Source organism: Xenopus laevis, chromosome 2L (genome assembly GCF_017654675.1).
Source record: "Xenopus laevis strain J_2021 chromosome 2L, Xenopus_laevis_v10.1, whole genome shotgun sequence".
NCBI lineage: Eukaryota > Metazoa > Chordata > Amphibia > Anura > Pipidae > Xenopus > Xenopus laevis.
Window position 1 is genome coordinate 42,879,413 of NC_054373.1, and position 25,300 is coordinate 42,904,712.

Below are 25,300 nucleotides of genomic sequence, written 5' to 3' on the forward strand. Positions count from 1 at the left end.
GACCGTTCCATGTAACCTGCATTGGCCCTTTCCAGTTTCAGCACAATAATAATGCAGCAATGCAAAAAGCAAGGTCTGTTTAGAATGGGAGTGGAAGAACTTGACTGACTTGCACAGAGCCGGGCTAAGCCGGCCAGGGGCCCTAGGCAGCCTGCCCGGCTGCTGCGCGGGCTGGTTGCGCGCTTCTATGATGTAGAGAGAGTATTATTGAAGGTTTTGAGTTATTTAGCTTTTTATTCAGCAGCTCTTCAATTTGCATTTTAAGCAATCTTGTAACTAGGGCGCAAATTACCCTTGCAACCATGCACTGATTTGAATAAGAGACTGTAATATGAATAGGAGAAGCCTGAATAGAAGGGTCAGCAATAAAAAGTAACAATAACAATATATTTGTAGCCTTACAGAGCATTTGTTGTTTTAGAAGGGGACAGCGACGCCCATTTGAAAGCTTGAAAGAATCAGAAGAAAAAGACAAATAACTATAAAACTATAAAATATAAATAATTAAAATGAATTGAAAAGTTGCTTAGAATTGCCCATTCTATACTAAACATTACTTTAAAGGTGAACCACCCCTTTAATTGCCCGTAATAGCCTAACAAGGTGTAATATGTAATTATAGAGCAGTTCTTAAATACACGTGGTTTTTATTTTTAGATTTCCACTGCCATATAAGAATGCTAAGAAGGGGCATCTATTCTTTCTCTCTTTATAGAAAAAGATGGGAACAGCTGTAAATGTTGACACTCAGTCTGTAAGTTTGGCATTATTGCTTATACAGGTATGGGATCTGTTATCCATAATGTTTGGGACCTGGGGTTTTCCGGATAACGAATCTTTCCATAAACCTTACATCTACTATAAAATCATGTAAACGTTAAATAAACCCAATAGTCTTGTTTTCGCTTCCAATAAGGATCAATTATATTTTACTGTGGATCAATTCCAAGGTACGGTTTTATTATTTATTCTATTGAGAAAAAGGAAATCACTTTAAAAGGGGACCCGTCACCCAAAAAAATTATTCCAAATCCTATTTTATCTTGTTAGTTAAGCAAACTAAACTTTAATTACACTGTATAAATTATTTGAATCTTGTTTACATCAGTCTGGGAATTCATAATTATAGCAAGCAGGCAGGAGCCATTTTGTGGACACTGTTATTAAGGCAAGCCTTCCATCATCCCAAAGTCTTGTTTGTGCACCAGAATGGCGGACCTGTTGTCCAACCCCATACACTGGCTACACAATTAAATGGTTAAGAGAACGGGGGGGGGGGAAGGTGAGGAGGGCAGTGACATCTAGGAGGTGCTGAATGGAAAGTGAAAGTAATTGCTTGCCCCGCCTCTATGCCTAAGGCATACAGGAGGGGCAGGCAATATTTGATTGACAGCTGAGATTTTTAAATTAGTTTACAACAGCTATGAATACATTAATAAAAAAAAAGAATTTGGATTTTATGTTTAATTTGAAAAGGACTTTTATTATACAGCTTTTTATGTCTGGGTGACAGGTCAACTTTAAAAATTTGGCTTATTTGATTATAATGGAGTCTACAGGGGATGGCCTTTCTGTAGTTCGGGCTTCTGATAACAGATCCCATATCTGTAACTCTTTACATGCTTTTCAATAAAAATACATTTTGGAAGCCTCAGAGAACCACCAAAACCATTTGTCAAATAAATGAAAGAAAGGTGCAATACTTTCACCTGAAACATGGTGCATAACAGACTGTTCACTGCTGTCAAGTGTGGATCAAAATGGCAACATCTCCTTGCACTTCCACATAGAGATGCAGTTTAGCAGAATAGGACAAATGTTTATATGTACTACAATGTTATACTCTGTTTTAGAGAGAATTAATGGAAGATCAGCCCTACGTCTATTTTCTGGCACATGCTAATACTGCTTTCGCTTACTCCAGTAGAATGGAATTTCCCTTTTCTCACATAAGAGGAAATTGTTTTACTTCTTCTTCAGATATGATTCAAATAACTTTCAGTTCCGCATTCCCTCATCCGTTTTTGATTATGATTAGATTGACAGACACATGAGTGTTTCTCTGCAGATCATGTCCACAGATTTAAAGGATAAATTAAGTTAACATTTCATTTAATACCACCTGTTTCTATAAAAGATTTTGCAAAAAAGTTTATTCCATCGTAACTGTATATTTTAGTTTCAGTGAGAAGTTGCATGAAAAATATTGCCAGATTCTTCTGGTCACCTTCCCAGGAGATTTATCAGAATCCAGAAGTAATCCCAGAAGCTTGCTATTTTATTCATTTTTTATCATTTTGCACTGGAAAGTGTTTATTTATACTGGGGGGTAGAAATTTGTAAGGCAACCCCCAGTGCATGAAATCGCTAGCTTATTATCCTGTTTGGGAAATCGAAAGATCAACAGGTCGTTGCTTTTTTCCCCCATATAGAAGCACAGGCATGGAGGAACAAGATAGGGATTTAATACACTCAGTGTCGGACTGGGACACCAGGGGCCCACCAAAAACCCTTAGACCAGGGGCCCACCCAAACACCTTTAGACAAGGGGCTCACTCTAAGTATTATTTTCTTCCTTTACTTAGTCAACCTCTATTCTCCTATTCTCTTTTCTTTCCATACTATAACATATACTGTAATTCCATCTATTTAGCCTCTTTATTCTCATAGAAATAGGGAATGGCCATGAAATAAGCCAAATGTTTAGAAGCAGGAGGGCCCACTGACACCTTGGCCCACCGGGAGTTTTCCTGGTATCTCGGTGGGCCAGTCCAACACTGAATACACTGGGTGGGCTTCTAACATATTGCAACTCCCAGCATATAAGCATTTGGTTGTCCTTTATTAATGAACTACACCTGTATAGTGGAATTTATACCTGTGTCCATTTGGCAGAATGGCTTTAACTGCTTTGACAATTCTTTCATTCCAGCTTGGAAAATAAATGGTTAGATATGAAAGCAGTTTAAGAAATAACAATGGGTGATAAACCAGCTTTGAAGTCTACTAGTCATATGTCGCTGCCTTCCAGGAAACTTTTCTGTTCGCTTTATACTGCTTAAATTGTTTACTACATATACAAACAGATAAACCTCATTATCCTTGTATATGTTTACGACTTGGATTCAAAGTGCACTCACTCCCTTTTCTCTAAGGTGTTATTCATATACTGTCCACCACCTAGTGTGAGCACCTAATGATGTCCTCCCCAAAAATTTTCCATCTGTTTAGTTGGACTTCTTAATTCTGGGGTGTTTTACGACAGTTTTTGCCAGACTGTACCCAGGACTGTTTTTTTGGTCTGGTGATGCCCCTAGGCACTAAAACTCAGTCCTTTCCTGCCCAGACGAGCAAGTGATCCTGCTGTGCCAATCACAGAGGAACAAGTAGTACCCCCCGACTCCCCCTCATTTTTGCCACTGGATTTATCAGCAAATATCCTGCAACTGACTTATTTATTTACCATATTGGCACCTGAGGGCAACCCCCCTCCCCCTCTGGTGCCTGTATGGTACATAGAGCCATGACCAAACCCACCCCCCACTTGTGGTGGTTTATAATGAAGGCATATGGAGTCCAACTTAAACCCAAGAAGTTCAGAACTGGATACAATTCAAGGCAACTGTCATAAAATGATCGAGTCTAGGGGGACAAGTGAGCATCTTTTATTGCGACCTGGCAACATTCACCTTTGCCAAGCCTCCTTTTTCGAAGATATGCCTTAGTATTTTTACTGAACCTACTGGTTACTGAGCTCAAAATACTGCTAGTCAACCCCAAATGCTTTCCATTGACTTGCGTTTTGATTGTTGCTACCCACAGTTTGATCCACTGCAACAAGGAGCAGCAATTAAAATGATGCATACCTTAGCCCTTGATATTATTATTTTTCTGGGAGTTGAAAAAAATTGTCTCATAATATCACTCTGTACATCATTAATACAAGTTAATCTAAAGATGAACTGTCCCTTTAAGATTTATTTTTATGTTGTAAATGATGTTGCGTCAGACTTGTGGCGCTCCTAGAATAAACAGCCAATCAGTGGCAGGCATATATTAGTTCTATTTTATTCAAAGGCTTAACATCAGTGACTGATGAAATATTTTTCAGTGAAGAATGGGCTGTCACTTATTTGGTTAGCAGATGTATACATCAGTGTTTCTTGCTTTTCTTTTAAATGATTTAACATCTTCACTGTTTGTATTTCCATTGGAAAGTGCAAAGCTGCAGGGTTACTGAGAAAGCACTGACAATGCCGTACTGATGCTTTCTTTCATTGGCAGGCAGTCAAACTGGTTCTGGCATGAAGAAATGCAATGGGTTTGCTAATAACTATATTGATCCAAATGTCCGCTGTTTTTTTACACTGTGAGTTATGATACATTAGCCAACCACATCTTTATACATATCTGAAAGGGAACATTTTCTCTGCATTCATTTAACTATTTGCCTGCCACATATGGGAAAGTGAAGCCATGGGCCCCTGAGATGATCCCTGTTGTCCAGGGGCCCATTCTCCCTACCAGGGGTGTATTTACCATATTGGCACTAGAGGACCTGCACCTAGGGCGGCAGCTTTAGGGGTGGCCCCTTGATTTTTCTGCTTAAAGGGGCTTTTTTCAGTTCAGTTGGTTTCAGAGAGTTCACTAACAATAGACTTTTTCCAATTACTTTCCATTTTCTATGTGTGACCATTTTTCTAATATTGAAGTGTAAAGTTCAATTTTTCACATTCTAAAGCAGCTCTTGGGGAGTTGTCAACCCAGTGTAAACTGTTCTTAATTGATACATTTAGTTGATACATTTCTTTTTTGTCCCTGCTGAGTAGAATCTCTGGGTTTCATTAAAGGCAGCTGTTAAAATTGATACAATAGTTGCTAATATTCCAGAAATGCTGATAATAAATGTATCAACACTTAATGTTGCAAAATTGGATTGGATTTTCTGCAGCAGCCAAATTGTCATTTATGAACATTTGTATGCAGTATTTTCATTTTGGGGTCTCTACATTCCATGAAATTTGGTAATCCTAGGCATATTAGATATGGCACTATTCAGAAGACCCGTGGTGTTCGGATTTAGGATATTTGATCTTTGTGCAGAAGATTATGCTTTAAAATGCAATCTTAGCAGGACTGGAACTAGGTGTAGGCAGAAGAGGAACATGCTATTGTTCAATGTTGGGGGGCTGGACACAAACCTCTTCATCCTGCCTTCCCCTAGTTTTGGCCCATCTCTAAGTCCAGGGGTCAGTTTGGAGTAGAAGGGCATATTTACCCATTTTGGAATCATCAGAATGTGTACTTTGCAAAAATATATGGTGCCTTGGGGTCAGCTGCTTTGCCCTTGATGTCCAAATGATGCTTATTTCTGGAGTGTTGTTTTGAAAATGTAGTAGTTGTACAGCTGCTGTTGTTTTGACCTATACAAGTCGGGAATCTCCCTAAAACTATATATATTGGATATGGTGCCTTTGGTAGACATGGGGCTTTCCAATTCAGTTGGATTTTTTTGTTCCGAAAATAAATTTACTCTGTCTAAAAAATGAGTTGATTTAAAGGAAAACTATACCCCCAAAATGAATACTTGAGCAACAGTTTATATCAAATTAAGTGGCATATTAAAGAATCTTATCAAACTGGAATATATATTTAAGTAAATATTGTCCTTTTACATCTCTTGCCTTCAACCCCCATTGTGTGATGGTCTGTGTGCTGCCTCAGAGATCACCTGACCAGAAATACTACAACTCTAACTGTAACAGGAAAAAGTATGGAAGCAAAAGACAGAACTCTGTCTGTTAATTGGCTCATGTGACCTAACATGTTTGGTTTGTTTGTATGCACCGTGATTCATACGATCCCAAGGGGCAGCCCTTATTTTTTTTTTAAATAACAGTTTTCTATTTATGATTACCCAATGGCACATACTACTAATATAGTATATTATTATGATGAAGATGGTTTATTTACATGAAGGAGGGTTTTACAAATGAGTAGTTGTATGCAATATATTTGTATAGAGACCTACATTGTTTGAGGGGTATAAATATAAAAAAAGCTTAGTTTTCTTGGAAATAAAATAGATTTCCTTTTTCCCGTAGGGAATAATGTAAAATCTAAGGATACTGGTTATCATGAGCTCCATATAAAGCAAGTGTGGTTGAGAGAACCAATAGAGTAATGGTCTGTGCCTGTTACTGCTCACATGGCTCTTGTCTATTATAATGTTCTAGTTTACAAATGCCTGACTTCCACATGTATAATGGTAAGAAGCAGCGAGAGTAGTGTATGTTAGCTATCAATGGCACTTGTGTATGTGATATTGGTATATATAGAATAAAGTCAAGCAGTGTCGGACTGGCCCACAGGGATACCAGGAAAACTCCCGGTGGGCCCAGGTGTCAGTGGGCCTCTTGCTTCTAACCATTTGGCCTATTTCTTGGCCATTCCTTATTTCTTTAAGAAGCTTACTAATGGAGGAATTGAGTATAGTAAGTAGAGATAAAAGACTAGGAGAATAAAGAGGTTGAGGAGGAATAATAGTTTGGAAAGTGGGCCCTCAGCCTAAGGTTTTCTGTTGGGCCCCTGGCATCCCAAGATGCTATTTTTATTGCATTGTGCTATTTCCGTACAGTGTGTGCAGACAGGGGCGATACGGTGTCCGTGTTAGGACAATCTTCCAGTACATGCCGCGGGGCGCTGTTTTTGGATATGGACTAGGCCAGGTGACCTTGCTGTGGTGACGGCCGTGCAGCAGAGGTTTCCCATGTGAGCGTCAGCCTGTGTATGTGCTACTGTGCTGTTTGTCTGCCGTGGGTGAGGGAGCTGCTTATAGCCGGCAGATGGGAGGGGGCGTGTGCCAGGGGAGGAGGGATCACAGGCAGCTGGAACACCTGCCCCTCCCTTGTGCCTGGGAGATGGAGCGGCCGCAGTGAGCTGGCTCGGGCCGAACAAGACGCGATGGTGACACCGTCCCAGCCCTTGAGTGCGAGCTGCGGTGCCTGTCAGCATGAGTGAGCTCCTGTCAGCATGAGTCAGTCCCCGCCGCGCCGCCCTCACTGCTCGGTGCTCAGCTGCTTCGTGAGTCCATACGAGCCATAGGGCGGGATGGGAACAACCAAAGGGCGGGGGAGGCTTTTGCCAGTGGCACCCAGTCCTAGTTTTGTCCCGGCATCCTTCACGGCTTATTATACAGAGAGTTGTACAAATATATCTGCTGGGCACAAAGCTTGGGACATGGGGGGTTAACCGCATCCTTTATAGTCTATCAGGCAATGGGATTGTAGTTTATAGTTGATTCCAGCTCATTGTATTGATAGTCGTGCCTTCTGTTCTTCTCTTGTCCTCACTTCACTGTGTCAGTACCAGAGCAGCTGTGTAACACGTGAGTCCTGTCAGGCATCTCTCACAGTAGCCTCTGGGCCTGGGGGGGGGGCATCTTTCATTTATTGCATGAGAGTCACCCAGCTCAGGTGCAAGTTCCTAGGATCACAAGGAAATAAATACAAGTGTTGTTTTTAACTGAACAGAGAGACAGCTCAAGGCACACCTGTGTTGTGGGCATCCCTGAACTTCACCTCCCAGAATCCACAGGGAAGCTTAGGTTAAAGGGAGGAGTCTAGCAGTCAAAGTTCAGCAGTGGATATATGGATATCTGTGCGCTATACTGACCATTTGTTTATTCTTCAATAGTGTGCCATGGTAATTCCCTGTAAGCCACTCCCTTGCTGGGGAAACCCTGCTTGGAGATGATATTGTGTCTGTGTACTCCCTGCAGAGCATTACTGGGCTATTTCTGCCTTACCTGCTGGGCCGTCTCCAGGCACACAATGGAGATACAGAATAAGATTAGTACAATCCTTGTTCTTTATTTTTCCTATATCCTCCCACCGCTCTGTTACTTGCCCTTTCTTTTGTTATGTCAGGAGACACTGCTACACCCCTGATTTTCTCTTCTATGCTCCCTTTCTGCATTACCAGACAACTGCCTCTCCCTTTGGCTTGTAATGTGGAATTACATCGCTTGCTCTCATTTCATTCATACATTTCTTTAGCTCAGATATTGAAAAGCATTTCAGCAGTTAGAAACAATCTCATGGAAAGCCGTCGCCCAAGGGTATATTGTGGAGTGCCTGTAATGGTTAAACATTCTGTTATACATAATCATAATTATGATCTACATTTTCAGCAACTATGGATATATGAGGTATGAGTTTGTGTAGCACTGTGTACACTATGTGCTCTCCCTAGATTAAATGCAATGCTGCCCCTCACTTCTGATACAGTTAAGTTTATATGTCAAGGCCTTTTGCACAATATTATAAATCTGACCCTCTTTGTTTTTTTAAAGTTAGAAACAGCCTGGGTTTTGATGGTTCAACGCAGCTTTATATGTTATATATTATTTATACATTGCAATCCAACTGAACATCTAGCTCAGTGATCCCCAACCAGGAGCTCGAGAGAAACATGTTGCTCTCCAACCCCTTGGATGTTGCCTTCAAGGTCCTCAAAGCAGGTGCTTATTTTTGATAAAAAAATGGAGGCAGTTAACAAACATCCCACCCCACCTCCATCCACCCTTTTCTCAAAACTAGGTCACTCATTTAAACTTTTTTTAATACATTAAGCTAATGCAGTGCTTTACTTGATTTTCAGTTTATATTTTAAACTGTATATGTGAGTGTTAATTATATTAAAATGAAGTCCTGAGCTAATGGATTTATATTTATTTGACCTCCAGTCATTTAGCAAACGGGTCAAGCACTTGAAAGTGAACAGCCCATGCCATTAAAAAATATTTCTCTAATTAAGTAATATCTGTTTCCAGGGGTGATGGTGCAGTGAGGCAAGGTGAGGTGGCAGCAGCCCGCAGGTTAACAGGGGTGGCCAAAAGCTGATCTTGTTAATGGGGAACTCCACAAAAACATAACTTAACCTTTTTGAAAAGTAAACATAATTTCAAGCAACTTTGCAATATACAACACTTAAAAAATATGCAGATTTTTCAACATTTTTAATGGTTTGGAACAGTTCCCTCAGCCTAGTCCCCTGCTCTCCTGCTGAACAGTCTGACTACTTTGCTGAGCTGGTTGAACTCTGTTATTTGCTATCAGCAGCCACCTGTCTAGCCATATAGCCTATTAAGGGTTTCTGTGTTATGTGGGCCTCTTTATCAAATTTTGGTTTGGAAGGCAGAGTTCCCCTTTAACTAACTTTTAAGAGCAAAAATTCCAATGTTTACATCAAAATCTCAGCTCTTCTAGTGCAGAAGGTACAACTGTGATGCAAACCTCTCCAACACTCGGCAATGTAAGCGTCGGGTGCAAAGGGCGTGGGCTTCTGAAAGGCTGCCTCAGGGCTGCAACGACCCCAAAAAGTCCCTCTGTCCCCCCCCCTAAACTGACACTGTACCCATGCTTGTGATGGAGAACTCAGAGGATGACCAAGTAGTAAGTTTGACGATCCAGTGCTAGTGCCCATGCTGTTTAATTTGCATGTTATTGATCTGATTACCTCAATTGTGCCAGCCAAATGTATCGCTGATATGCTAATTAACCAGAAGGTGGGCACATGTGCAATAGTGCTGTGTATTTATTTTTTCCAGGCCCCCTGCAGGGGGCACAACCCGTATATCAAGCTGGACAGGGAATCAGAGGTTTCCTCAGTGCTACATGTCTTGGTAATGCTACCATTTAAAAACAAACATAAGTTAGAAAAATGTTTTACATTTCCTGGGCTGTTCAGTTTCAGACTTTTATCCAAAGGTGGACATCCCCTTTAACATGGTTCCAAAGGGCCGTATATATATATACCTATAGTCAACTGCAGCTGTATAGGGCTTGTACTTTACATACTGTACCTTTAAAAGGGATTGTTCGCCTTCCAACATTTTTTTCAGTTCAGTTGGTTTCAGATAGTTCATTAGGAATAAAGACTTTTTCCAATTACTTTCTATTTTCTGTGTGACCGTTATTCTAATTCTATTGAAGTGTAAAGTTTAATTTTTCACCTTATAAAGCAGCTCTGGGAGGGGGGTCGCCGACCCTCAATTTTTCTAAATTGATACATTTCTTATCTTTGTCCCTGCTGAGCAGAATCCTTGAGTTTCATTAAAGGCAGCTGTTCGAATTGATACAATAGTTGCAAATAATTTAGAGATGCTGGTGAGAAATGTATCAACTTAATGTTGCAAAATTGTAACAGTTTAGAATCTTCTCCTGAGTTACTGAGCTGCCAGAATTAAACACCAGAGACAGGGACATTAAACTTTGATTTTTAAAAAACGGTAAAAAATGGAGTAGTAGTTAAAAAAAAGTCTTTATTTCTAAATTTATAATGGTGCAAAATTGTAACAGTTTAGCGTCTGCACCTGAATTACTGAGATGCCTGGCTGAAACACCAGAAACAGGAACAATATAAACTAAGATTTTGAAAAAATGGTAAAAAATAAAAATGGAAAGTAATTGGAAAAAGTCATTATTTCTGGGGAACAATCTGAAAAAAAGTGTTTGGAAGGTGAACAACCCCTTTAAAAGGATGGGGGTTATATTTTGCATAGCTCTTATGAGGATTTATAGAATGCTGCTTGTAATAGCTTCATTGGTGAAGCTCTTAAATGTCACATATATTTCAAAACATCAATATCAGTAATTGTATATCAAGCCTTTGGATTGCATTGTCTGCTTTGTTTTCCTTCAGGGTGATGAGCCCCCTAGTCTAGAATACATTCAGGCCAAGGATCTCTTTCCACCAAGGGAACTTGTAAAGGAGGAGGAAAAACTGCAGGTAAGCATTGTATTTGGAAAATAAAACTATTGGTCATGTATTTAAAAGAACCCATTAGTTTTTAAAGGAATTGTTAAGTATAAAAATAAAAACTGGGTAAATAGCTGTGCAAAAAACAAAATGTTTCTAATATAGTTAGTTAGCCAAAAATATAATACATAAAGGCTGGAGTGATTGGATGTCTAACATAATAGCCAGAACACTACTTCCTGCTTTTCAGCTCTCTTGGCTTGCACTGACTGATTACCCTGGTTACCAAGCAGTAACCAATCAGTGACTTGAGGGGGGGCCATATGGGTACGAAACGCGTTAGAGAGACTCACATATCTCTCCGTTCCATGTAATTTTAAGCGTTGAAATAAAGCCTGATTGATATCACATTAGTCTGTCTCCTGGATTGTTCCAATCAGTGCTCCGCAAGGGGGGTTCTTGTGTGTATGTTGGAGCCAGGTTGGAAGTGACTGGCGTATCACAAGAGCAGCGGTCGGCTGAGAGACGGGACACACTGGGTGAGCTCCGCAATTACCGCATTGTTAACAATTGCCACATGGGTCATACCTGTTGCTTTTGAATCTGAGCTGAATGCTGAGGATCAATTGCAAACTCACTGAACAGATGTGACCCATGTGGCCCCCCTTCAAGTCGCTGACTAACTCAGAGTTAGAGAGCTGAAAAGCAGGAAGTTGTGTTCTGGCTATTATGTTTGACATCCAGTCACTCCAGCCTTTATACATTACATTTTTGGCTAACTAACTATATTAGAAATGTTTTTTTATTTTGCACAGCCTATCTATTTACCCAGTTTTTATTTTCACACTGAACTGTTCCTTTAAGCAATCTGTTTTACTCTAAAAAAAAATTATTGTTGAATTTGGCTTAAAATACCACTATATAGGAACTAAAACTGGCTGCCCAGTTTTATTAGGAGCCAATTAACATTCCTGTATATCTGGTCCTTTTTTGAGACCCAGTTTATTTTTCATGTTCCTGGCGGACTTTTACTGTACACTAGTTGCATGGCCCGTCTAAAATGGGGATGACTTTATTCCTTGTACCAATCTTGTTTTCTTATTTTGGATGCGTATCTAAACAATGGCAACATTTCTTAACCTGAGTTAGGTGTATCAAGTGATACTAGTAAGTATTTTCTGTTTGGGACCTAAGCGACTCCTAGCAAAATTTGGCCCAGCAACCGGGGTCCTTGAACTGTTAGCCATAAAGGAATTGTTCCGTGTAAAAATAAAAACTGGGTAAATGGACAGGCTGCGCAAATTAAAAAATGTTTCTAATATAGCTAATTAGTCAAAAATGTAATTTATAAAGACTGGAGTGACTGGATGTCAAACATAATAGCCAGATTCTATGCTGCATTCCTAGTCTCTAGGCAGCACCATGATTAGAATGCAGGCTTTTGTTGTATGGATGTCAGGGCCCTTTGCTGCTGGCTATACCAACAGAGCAGCGTATGAAGAAACAGACACAAAATATCTGACAATAGGATTTTTAACGTGTCTGTTCACTGCTTTGGTCTTTTGTAATTTTAAAAAGCTACAGGTTTTAATACGTGTGTGGAAGGTACAGGCACAATATCTCCCATTAAGAAATTGAGGTATGTTTCTGTGATTCATTTTGATCTCTTCTCAAAGCAGATCTCTGCGGGTGAAAGATGAATAGACTGTGCTTTGGTTAGCAATGTAATTGTACACGGTGTTCCTTGGTTCTCTCCCAGTGTCCTCTGATAGATTACTGCCATTCTGAAAGCATGTAGAATTATCTGATATTCTGGGGAAAGTCAAAGCTTCAGCATCTGACACCTTAAAAAAATTGGATGCATTTGATCTTGTAACATGGATTTTATGAGACAGATAATCTAATAGACTTGCCTATCTATCTATCTATCTATCTATCTATCTATCTATCTATCTATCTATCTAACATTGAGGAGCACTTGCCAAACAAAAACACAGCTGCCTGGGTGCAGGTAAAACGTGTACAAAATAACAAAAAAAATCACACTCAACAGACTCAGAGTAACTGATTTTAATAAACAACGTTTCGATCGCATCACAGTGATCTTCCTCAAGTTTTTTTCCTCCCTGAGGAAGATCAATATGATCTGATCAAAATTTCTTTTGTTTATTTGTTAAAATCAGTAAAGTTGTGTGGCTTGGAAAAAGTTGCCGCGAAAAAAACGCCCTTTGACTTTGGTGTGTTTTGCGAATATTTCTGCGAGACAGATTGGCCCAACACAAAGTTGTTTGCTTTAGTGATAGTGTGCCACTTGGATTTAGCATCCTCTTACCATCATTGTCCGTATGTAAAGCAAACTAAGTTACTAAATGTATGTAAATATAAAATAAAACCATGTGATATAAACCGTAACAGTTCATATCACAATGTTTTGCCAAGGTGACCTCTTCCAGAGGTTTCTTGTTGACTTCTGTGGCTGTCTAAAGGCCCCCATACATGGGCAGATATAATCTGCAGACTAATCTGTTTTGCCCAGTGTATGGGGCCCTCCGACGGGCTTCTCTGGTTGATATCTTGCCGAAAGTCAGCCAGATGTCGATTGGCCGGGCTAAAAGATCCTGTTGGATCGTTGATGCTGTCCTCGATCCGACCCCATATTTTTTCCTCGTTATGGTCCACAACCTCACCAAACGAGCAGATGTCCATATGTATGAGCAGCTTAAGAATGATTGGTGTAAACAGAGTTGTGAGATCATTCCCATGTGACGATGGACATCCATTGAAATTAAACAACAAAAAAAGACAGTCTGTGCATGTGCATTGGGTCGAGCCACAGCAATGCTGCTAAATGTATTTTGAAAGTAAAAGGGAATGTTATATTACAGGCATGAATGCAAAGAACATTTCATCTGCTTTTGTTTATGGTTGAATATACACTGTTACAATGTCACATTTCTTAAATCAGTTACTTTTCAAATCATTAACTTCAGTGAAAATTTCTACTCAGACACTGTTGTTTACTATTGTGAGTTCATTCCCCTGCACTATCTATTCTGCTCAGTTTGTTTATGCATTTCAAAGAGCATTACTTTTACTGCTGTTCTGATAAAGACACAAGTATTTAATTTAAATTAGAGTTCTGGACTGGACTGTATTTGCTCACAGCTTTATAGACCAAACTGGATCTGACTCCTAAATTTGTCATATTGTATAAATGACTGAATTTGCAAATGGTCCACCTGTTTGATAATCTTGGCCATGGGATAGTCAAAATAACTAACTTGGCTTTATGAGGATTATCTGCTTGTAGCAATCATACAAGTCTAACCTATAAATTATATAACTTTACATTTACTGTTTCCTAAAGCCAAGAGATTGGCTTACAATTGCAAACAGGATTTTTCCTGAGCTGCCAGAAATGTTAAAGTGGGTATTTATGGCATGAAAATAATATTGCTATTCACCACTTTTCAACAAGAAATGTCTTTTTCTGCAGGTACCATTCCCAGTGCTGCCGGGCGAAGGAGTGGAATATTTAGGAAGCGCAAATGATGCAGTCATAGCAATCTCTAATTACCGTTTGCACATCAAGTTTAAAGATTCTGTCGTCAATGTAAGTCATGACAAGCAAAATACACAAATTCTCATCTTAAAGGGCATGTAAAGTCTAAAATAGAAAAAGGCTAGAAATGCTGTATTTTGTTTACTAAATATAAACATGAACTTACTGCACCACAAGCCTAATCAAACAAATAATTTATGCTTTTAAAGTCGGCTACCGGGGTCACCATCTTGTTACTTTGATAAACATCTTTGCAAGACTAAGACTGTGCACATGCTCAGTGTGGTCTGGGCTGCTTAGGGATCGTCATAAAGCTGCTTGAGTTCTGCATGGCTAGGAAGTAAGGAGGGGGCTCCCCCTGCTGTTCATAAGTATGATTGTTTCCCCTGCTCAGCATTTAGGGACCATCTGACAATTCCTATCCACAGCATTAAATGAAGGGAGAATTTCACTGCAAACAGTCAGGTTTCATAAGAAGGTAAACATTTTTTAATTAAAGTATATTGGAGATAGGTTTCTTTTTCATTAAAGAAAGTAAAAATGGGATTTTATTTTTTTGCCTTTACATGCCCTTTAAACTGGACACTGGTGACAGTCACCGTGACACTGCTAATAAGTGCAACGATTATTCCAGTTTCGAAGGCCCTATATAATCGCAGACTCAAGTGTTACAATAGATATTCCATTTGCTCTGTACTGTGTTACATTATGTATACATTGTGAGAGTTGTATTTAAAGAGAAAGCTATAAAGGCTTTTGAATTATCCCCACCATTCATTCCTATGTATCTGCAGTGCAGGAGATTTCCTTCGGACAATTTAAAGAATTTTATCTGCTACTTGATGTGCTGGAAAACACTCAGATGACAGATGCTTAGAATCTCCCTGTGTGCCGTCTGCTTTCTACAAGAGTTCCATTGGTTTTGTTTCCAGAACCCTCCTTGGCCTAACTGCACACTGGCCATTTGATCCACCTAGATAGAGGTTGTGGATATGACTGACTCAAGATTATCTTGTCAATCTAAAATCATTTTATTAATCCCCATGTCATGTCCTCTGGGATTTCATAAAGTCTCACGGGCAGTAGCGGGCTTAATCTACAACTATTACGGTTTCAAACATTGTTCTGTCCAGCTGAGGAAAAATTAATGTCTTTGCAGGTACCTTTAAGGATGATTGAGGCAGTGGAGAGTCGGGACATGTTCCAGCTGCAGATAATATGCAAGGATTCTAAAGTAGTCAGGTACTAGTACAACATGATGGGTGCCCAGTAAAAAATAAAACTCTTTATTTCTCTCACCATTGTAGCAACTGCAGTGTTGGCCATACTGTGATGTGTTGTGTACACTTGTAAACATCCTATTTTCCTACAACATATTGCACTATTTACTTTCACATGTATGTAGAGGAATGTTAAGCTCATCATTCTAACAGTAAACAAAACATTTCTGCTGTGCACATTGTTTTGCTAGGTGCCACTTTTCCACGTTTAAGCAATGCCAGGAATGGCTAAAGCGACTAAGCAGAGCGACATTGCGTCCGGCAAAACAAGAAGATCTTTTTGCATTTGCCTATCATGCCTGGTGCCAGGGGGTTTGCACAGACGAGGAGGAGCCCCTGATACACCTTTGTCGTCCTGGTAATTTTAATTTATAGCTATAGTGCTAAAATACTAAAATACGAATTAGTGATGTACAGGAGGAGCTGACGTCATGGGTTTGAATCTTGGGTAACCTCTTAATGGGAACATATTAAATTAGTGGCAGACATACACGTCCATTAGTCAGAGATGTCTGTGTTCCTGCTGATTTGAGTTGCACGTATGTAGGAAAAAATTACCTAACCATCTGATGTACTTTTAGAATTCTCTGTTACTAATGTAACTGTTTAATATGAGAGTGTAGATTTTTTTCTCGGCCCATTTAATTTCTTAGGGCAATGTGACTATTTCAGGTAATTTTAGATCCTGAAAACATGACACCAAAGCAGCCCTCCATAGACTCTCAGGTTTGGCATTACAGTTCCTTGAAAGTAATTAAAATATAATGTATTGTTGCCTTGCTCTGGTAAAACTGGTGTGTTCCTGCTAGAAAGACCACTTTAGTTTATACACATAAACTGCTGTGTAGCTATGGGAGGAGCCATTTAATCTGAAAAAGGAGAAATGCACAGATTACACAGTAGATGTATGTATTCTGATGTGTGCAAGTGGATATTACATGTTCCTCCATGTAATTGGTGACTCCCAGAGGGCTAATGAAAAGAGCCAGTGGCTCTCCTGACTGAAGGAAAGGTGCGGTGCCGTAAGATAAATTTGTGGGGCTTTAGATGGAAAAAAAAATTGTATATATATATATGTATGTGTGTATATATATATGTATGTGTGTATATATATTATATATATATGTGTGTATATATATATATATATATATATATATGTGTGTGTGTGTATATATATATATATATATATATATATATATATATATATATATATATGTATATATATATATATATATATATATATATATATATATATATATATATATATATATATATATACATACATATATACATATATACATACATATATATATATATATATATATATACATATATATATTCACTCGAAAACTTGCTTGAACCCTGCACAGCACGTGGTTAAGCGTGCCTGGGTGCAAAATGCAAACCATAAGATAACTGTCCCAAATAAGGCAAGCACTCACAGGCCTTATCAAAGGTGAAAAAATGGTGTTTATTCAGCAAAAAACTGCTAAAGTTTTGGCTAGCCCTCTAGCCTTTTTCAAAGTGCTGAATGAACACAATTTTTTTCACCTTTGATAAGACCTGTGAGTGCATGCCTTATTTGGGACAGTTATCTTATTGTTTGCATATATATATCCATACAAAATGGAGTGGAATGTTATCCCAATGTGTCAATCTGTGACTTAGTCCACACCAATTCATATATTTAAACGAAGTTTGGACTTTTTTGTTTATATATATATATATATATATATATATATATATATATATATATATATATATATATATATATATATATATATATCTGAGCATAATTTGACAGAAAGAACATAACATAAGTGGGTGGGGTTGAGGGTAAGCCAGGCAGCACAGTATGGCTTACCAATGTAGTACATAGACCCTAACCTCAACCCCAATGCTAATATTTGTCTCTTATTTGCAAGCCAGCAGACTGTACAATTGCTGTAGTGTAGGAGTAGTGAGGTGGGATGGGTGGCTTGCAGAAGGCTGAGTCATGCTAAGATTCCTGCAAAGCGCTGCTTTTTCATTTACATTCTATGCACATCCAATAATGTTTTTGTGCATTTTTGTTTTAGGAGACCACGTGAAGTCCCGATTTCAGATAGAACTGAAACGCATGGGTTTTGACCTGCAAAATGCCTGGAGAGTGTCTGAGATCAACAACAACTACAAGTAAGGAACAGAAATGCAATTGACTTTTTTAAATAAAAACTGTATGTTGTTATATGCAAGGCACTGTACTGTAAGATTTGCTATGATATTTAGATACAGACAGTGTGTGAGATTGCATCTCCCACTAGTCTGACATGTTAATATCTTTTATTTTATTCTGTTAACTCACAAGATTTAATATGTCAATTTTTGCTTATGCTGTTTATTTAATATGCTAATAAACACAATTAAAAATAGAAAAGAGATTGCATCTCCCATGTCTTAGATATGCCTGAATAGGCACAATTCTGTTCCTTGCTCATTGGTCAATGTATTATATTAACAGCAGACTCGTTTAGGGTTTCCTTGTAGTTACTGAAGTTCATCACTTTTACTTGTAAAACATGTATACAGATTCTCCCGTGCAGCTTCCCTACAACCTTCCTCTAACAGTTCTTAATAGTCCAGTCCCCTGAAAGGACCTTTAAGTCTCTGCTCTAACAGGTGGATAGTATGCTGTGTTCAGATAAGTGTCTCCTGCCTGTCCAAGGATTTGCTCATCCTCCAGCACAGGATGATTGCATGGTGTATACCTGGGGGAATCAGACATAGTTACTTGAGCACTGCTGTTTGTTCTGAGGACAGAGACACACACAGATTCGGGGAGATTAGTCACCCAGTGACAAATCTCCTCTTCTTTGGGGGCGACTAATCTCCCCGAACTGCCTCCCAATGGCTAGAATTTAAATTGCCGGCGGGATGGCAATCGGTGCGCTTTGTTTTCCGAAGTCACCCGAAGTTGTCTCATGAGGAAACTTCAGAAAACGAAGCACTCAGAGTGCCATCCCGCTGGCGATTTAGCCAATTTATCACCGGGCGACGAAATCTCCCAGAATCTTCGCGTCTGCCCTTACCCTTACAGCAGAAGCTGCAACTGGCACATGTTTATTATGGCACCTTTGATTTCGGTGGCTTTAACAGAACACAGTCACACTTATAGCTACTGGCTACCCTAATCTTTTATTCTGCCTCTGCTTCATTTTGAGGTAGAAGCAACTTTGCTACAGTAAATATCTGTAACTCTGTAAAGGGGTCCAAGCCCATTTATTTAACTCTCTTCCTTCACAGGCTCTGCCAAAGCTATCCTCAGAAACTTCTTGTACCAGTCTGGATCACTGATAAGGAATTAGAGAATGTTGCTACCTTCAGATCCTGGAAACGCATCCCTGTTGTTGTGTACAGGTGAGAATGCAGCTAATTTCTGGGCCACATTTGGATGTAATGTTTTATAATGCGTAGCCTTGATTCATATGGAATTTGCTGCCGTTTAACATTTTCATTATCATGATGCAGCGCCTAAACCTTTAGAAACAATCACCTGTTTCAGCCTTCACTTCCAAATGTTATGGTTGAATTTGTGAGGTGTAAGGGAGCACACTTTTTCTTTGGAAATGAGGATTGGTTTGTAGTCTCTTAAGTCCAACCATTATGTTTAGTTTGAAATATTTGATTTGATTTTCACATTAAACAAATGAAATCAAAATGACAGCAAATATTATGCAGATAAAGAAAATATGCTGCATTCAACACAATAGCATGTTATTATCAAAGATTTATAACATTCAATGGAGAAATATAGAAAAACGGAAAAAAAACTAACTAAAATTAACTAAGCCACTGGATTTAAATGCAATAAAAAGAAAAGAAAGAAAAAGCCCATTATCAACTGGAATGTCAGAGTATCCAACAAACCTTCATTTTACAATTGAAGAAACCAAATTATTTGACCACTAGTATTGGAGTTACAGATCTTAAAATAAGGAGACCAAATAAGCCTAAAAGACTCTTTGGAATTACTTCCTTTTGTTATTGCTAGTGACTTCCCTCCAAAATAGATTAATCTTTGGACAAGTTCATAGATAATGGAAAAGGGACACATTAGTTTTGTCACATTTAGGACAATATGATGCAGTACTAGATATTTGTAAGCTTCTTTAGGCAGCCTCTGCACATACAGTTAGGCCCATATTAAAGCTGAAAGTCTACAGTTCCACTGCGTCTGAGTTGTTTCATTTTAAATTCATTGTGGTAATGTACAAAACCAAAATTAGAAAATAGTTGTCTCTGTCCAAATATTTATGGACCTAACTGTATGTCAGTGGATCAGATATCCCATGTGTGTAATGAGGGCTACTTAAAAATTTATATTTTAATGCAACAGCCTTATTTTATTTATACAAAATACTGATATCAATGTGCAATGGGGCACATTTGTGAGCTTTGTTTGACTACTTTGTGAGCTATCCTCACTACTTATATCATGCAACTTGGAACGTCTTTCTTTATATTGTTTGTGTTACCAAAAAAAAAAAAAGCTGGAGACCTCCAACATCAATATGAGTATCTCTATATGTTCTAGGTATATCTGTAACAACCCTCAGAGGCTTGTAGCTTATTACCATATAATTCAGAGACGAGAACCTTGCAATTGTTTTGTTTATTGCCTCTGGATAGCAAACAATTATAGCTGGATCTCTTTTTCTATTGGGAACAAGATTAAGCCTAAAAGTCAGTAGTGCAACCCAGAAACTGACTTAGAAAACGAGTCACCTATTTCAATTGCCCTTTCTTATGTATAACCAAAGTTAGAATAAATTAAATGGGACACTGTTTAAAGTGCATAAGATTTTCGGTGGTGCTGACTCTCTGGGGCAGATTTATAAAAATGTATTATTATTAAGCTATGGTTGGGGGGTTCAAGAAATGGGTCTTTTATGTACATGTAATACAGCCATACATAGAGGGGCAGATCTCACCCACATTCTATTCATTCCTATGGGATTTGTATAATTATATTTATCAATGGGTGAGAGTTGGAAAGAAAGAATAGGATTCTAAAAATACCATAGGAATGCATAGTATGTGGGTAAGTTTTTATTTATTAAGTTCTAAACTCCCATTTTGATCTGTCCCTGTATGTATAGCTGTGTTACATGTACCTAAAAGATCCATTTATTGGTGGATGTAGTTCCACCCGCCGGAGAAAACCGCACATGTGACATTAACCTACAATCAGTTCTTGTCTTCACAATGTGTTTTTGATCCTATTTCTTCCGACGTTAGGCATACACGCACAGGAGCAGTGATTGCACGGTGCAGTCAGCCTGAGATTAGCTGGTGGGGCTGGCGCAATGCAGACGACGAATATCTTGTAACTTCTATTGCGAAAGCCTGTGCACTCAATCCAGCTGTACGTATGCCTAATGGAAACCCCTCTAACAAAGGCAACAATGATGGAAGTGACAACTCAGACACCGACTTTGGTAATTTTTATTTGTTCATTATTTATATAGCACCAGCATATTCAGCAGAGTTCATACATCATTCACATCCGTTCCTGCCCCAGTGGAGCATACAGGCTAAGATCCCTATTACATTCACACACACTAGGGTCAATTTAATTAGAAGCTACTTAAAGTGCAGGAGGAAAGCGGAGGACCCAGAGGAAACCCACACAGACATGATGAGAACATGCAAACTCAGTAAAGATAGGAATCAAATCTAAGACCACAACACTACAACTTAGAACTGATAACTACTGCTGCCCCACTTATCTGTTTATGGCTGCTTATTAAAAATAAGCAGCGTTCATTTTTGTGTACAGCTTGGGCCTTACTGTTTAATAGGTAAAACTGGTGTACTTTGCCCCCTCCTCTCTAGATTCTTCATTGACAGCCTGCCCTGTTGAAGGTGGAGGTGTACCTCAGAAGCTACTCATAGTAGATGCCAGGTCTTACACAGCTGCTGTGGCAAACCGAGCAAAAGGAGGAGGATGCGAATGTGAAGGTAAGTGGATGATCTATTTGTAACATGTTTACCTTTCTTTAACACTTCTACTGGTACAAAAAGTAATAGTATCTTAAAGGAGAAGGGCTTCTGTGTCAGACTTCCTCCTGCCTTCAGCTTTAACTTCCAGGGCTAGGGCTTGTGCATGCTCAGTTTGCTCCTTTCCCCCCTCTCTGCTGTAATCTGAGCCCAGAGCTATGAGTGAGCAGGGAGAGACTCAGGCAGGAAGTGATGTCACACCAAGCTATTATGGCAGCTGCTATCCTACACAAACAGAGAGAGCTTCTAGAGCTGTTTATTTGGGTATCGTAAAGCATTCTGCAGAATAAATATAGTGTTATAGCTTGCACTATTGTGGCCAATCTATTGCCAATAAACTGCTTTGGAAGCTTTCCTTCTCCTTTAAATGAAAATGTCCGCTCAATATTATCTTGTAGTATGCTGGAAGTATACAGAATGTTGCAGATTCTTATGCTTTTTCATTTGAGATTGTGACCAGCTAATAGAAAATCTTGGCAAACATCAAATTGATTATGAAGGATAGATTTTATTATTTATACCTTTTTTTTTTACTTACCTGCCTAGCCCTATATTCAAAGCATTTGTGTCAGTGACCCAGCTGCATATTAAGAGTTTTTTTAAGAAAAAAATACCCACCCTAAATCATACTAAAACTAACTTACTCATTTTAACAGGTTTTTTTTTTACCTAATTTATCTTTTACAGAATATTATCCAAACTGTGAAGTGGCATTCATGGGGATGGCTAATATCCACTCAATTCGGAACAGCTTTCAATATCTTAGAGCTGTGTGTAACCAGGTGCCAGACCCAGGAAAGTAAGTCTGAACAAAGTGAACAGATGCCGTTAATCATAATTAAGATGAAGGAACAGCTACCTTTACACTGCACTTTGGTTGGGTGTTATCTTCTAAGGTCTTTATGGGGCTAGAGCGCACAAAGTTTTGATTGTGGCTACAGTAGAAATGTCCATCAGAGCATATGAGAGAAGTACTATATAGATAAACATATATATATATATATATATATATATATATATATATATATATATATATATATATATATCACTCCATCTAATGCTTCCCGTTCTCATGGTGCTGTAGTTTTCATGGATTCTGTCACCATGGCAAATTTGAGTTACTTTACAGAACCCAAGTGACTTGGAGAGCCATGGAAGTGTGGTGTGCAAAGCCCCAAACAACATCCTTGGTCAATGATTATATTGCTTTCCCTTGGAACAGATTGATGTTGTTTCCTTGGCCTGAGCATATATTTATATATTTGTTAAACTTCCATCAACTAATCCCATCGTCATGATCTTTCTTTCTCAAGATGCCACTTACCTGACAGGTGGTGAAACTTTATATGTTTTGTAGCTGGCTCTCAGCATTGGAAAGTACAAAGTGGCTACAGCACCTGTCTGCCATGTTGAAAGCAGCAACGGTTGTGGCTAATGCAGTGGACAGGGAAGAGCGGCCTGTGCTGGTCCATTGCTCAGATGGCTGGGACAGAACACCACAGATTGTTTCTCTGGCGAAGATACTGCTGGATCCTTATTATCGAACTTTAGAAGTAAGTATTGCACTAGATATTTTTGCATTGCCTCCTCTCTGTACAGTTTGTTGTAATATCCATTTCTGCTTTAGGGATTCCAGGTATTGGTTGAAACGGATTGGTTAGATTACGGTCATAAGTTTGCCGACCGATGCGGCCATCAGGAAAATAGAGAAGATCAAAATGAACAATGCCCAGTCTTCCTGCAGTGGCTAGATTGTATCCACCAGCTGCTATTCCAGTTCCCGTGTCACTTTGAGTTTAACCATGCTTTTCTGGTAAAGTTACACACTTATTATATGCAGTATTTCTTATTCTAGTGTAGTTAGATGTCTCCATGTTATAGGTAACCAACAATAGTGTGCTTTTTCATTTTGGCAATTTTGAGGCACTAAGCTCACTAAAAGTAGAGCCAGTATATGTAAAGTATGTGCCACCATACATCTTACAAATACCATTCAGTCAGGGACCAATCTTTTTTTGACCTTCAGGGCAGGGGCACATGGGCAGATACGGGGAGATTTAGTCGCCTGGCGACTAATTGCCTCTTCTTTGGGGCAACAATCTCCCCAAACTGCCTTCCCCCCTGCCTTCCGCCTGCTAAAATGAAAAATCACCTGCGGCAATGCACTTGTGGCGCTTCGGAAATTGAAGCACAGAGAGTGCGATTAGGCTTTCTTTTCTCATTATGGCAGGCGGAAGGCAGTTCTGGAGATTGTCGCCCCGAAGAAGAGGTGATTAGTCGCCAGGCGACTAATTCTCCCTGAATCTGCCCGTGTGCCCCTGCCCTTAAAGCTGGCCTACAATAACTGTGCCTCCTTTCTGTTCTACAGGTGAAATTAGTGCAACACACATATTCATGCTTGTATGGAACCTTCCTTGCTAACAACTTGTGCGAGCGAGAGATGCGCAACATTTACAAGAGAACTTGCTCAGTTTGGTCCTTGCTTAGGACTGGCAACAAAATTTTTCACAACCTATTGTACATTCCTGGAAGTGATCTGGTGAGTGTAAGATACAAGGTGTTATATAGGGGGCTGCATGTGGGTAGGCTATGTCAGTTTAAATGCATGCCCCTCAAGAATGGAAACAAAACAAACGAACTGTATCCAAAAAAGAAAAAAAACACCCAGTCAAACCAGATAACCAAAGTGCAGCTGAAAGCAGCTGTACCCGACCAGCAGAATGGACAATAAATGACTCCCCCCCCCACACACACACCTTCTACTTTTCTATTTTCACACTTTATTCTTTTCTCTTCTCTTATATCAGGCAATGTTTTCGTGTTGATTGTCTGAAATCCTTGAAATCTGTAAAACTAAATAAATTGAAGTTGGAAAAAAAAAAATGCAATGCATGCCCCTTGCATCACAAGTGGAAGCTGCATCAGCTAGTGTGCTCCCTACAAGTGTGCTTAACGAGAAAGCAAATCAAATTTGGCAATTTACTGCATTTTTTTTACTTTGCACAATGAGCCATTTGCCTTTTAATAAATGTAATATTAAAACAAGGATGATGTAAGAAACAAGACATATGAATGGTGCAGTTATCCCCAAAACCAAAGGCAGAACAAAACAATTGATCATCCTTGGTGCATATTCATGGACTAAGCATCTGCTTTGTTGAGCAGTGTGCTGAACTGATTTTAGGTCCATTGAAGCCTGAATTGCAATGTACCTACAATATATATTTGAGCTAACAAACCATTATCACTTTTGCCTTACTGTAATCAGAAGTGTATTATATATTTTCTTTACTCATAGAATGTAAACATAACCTTGTTCTAGCAGCAAAGATTAATCGTCTTTCCCTTCTTATTTATTAGGTTCTGCATCCTGTTTGTCATGTTCGAGCTCTTCAACTTTGGACAGCTGTGTATCTGCCAGCAACATCACCTTGTACTCCTATGGATGATAGGATGGAAATGTATCTTACCCCTGCTTCCCAGGGACTACAGTTTCATGCCAGATCCCTTGTCAGGTACTGATAGCATTAAAGTTAGATTAAGGGGTTACATAAACAAAATCGAGTTTCTACTTTGAACAATGTTGGCCCTAAACAGTTGCAGACAGTCTCACAGTGTAACATTTTGGTGATGGCAGCAGCTTACTATGTAATATGAG

At 39.1% G+C, this 25,300-nt stretch overlaps 1 protein-coding gene across 1 annotated transcript in view; it reads left to right on the plus strand.

Moving 5' to 3' along the window:
• The window catches only part of mtmr4.L (myotubularin related protein 4 L homeolog), a gene marked incomplete at its 5' end in the record, with an annotated part of 39,767 nt that overhangs the window by 8,031 nt on the left and 6,436 nt on the right, over nt 1-25,300 (plus strand). The window contains 13 exon segments of the mRNA NM_001086804.1: nt 10,705-10,791; nt 14,258-14,374; nt 15,483-15,565; nt 15,795-15,961; nt 17,682-17,778; nt 18,886-18,999; nt 20,881-21,080; nt 21,478-21,603; nt 22,330-22,441; nt 23,000-23,195; nt 23,270-23,455; nt 24,011-24,181; nt 25,003-25,157. Of these exon segments, the coding sequence (NP_001080273.1) occupies nt 10,705-10,791; nt 14,258-14,374; nt 15,483-15,565; nt 15,795-15,961; nt 17,682-17,778; nt 18,886-18,999; nt 20,881-21,080; nt 21,478-21,603; nt 22,330-22,441; nt 23,000-23,195; nt 23,270-23,455; nt 24,011-24,181; nt 25,003-25,157 (1,811 nt within the window).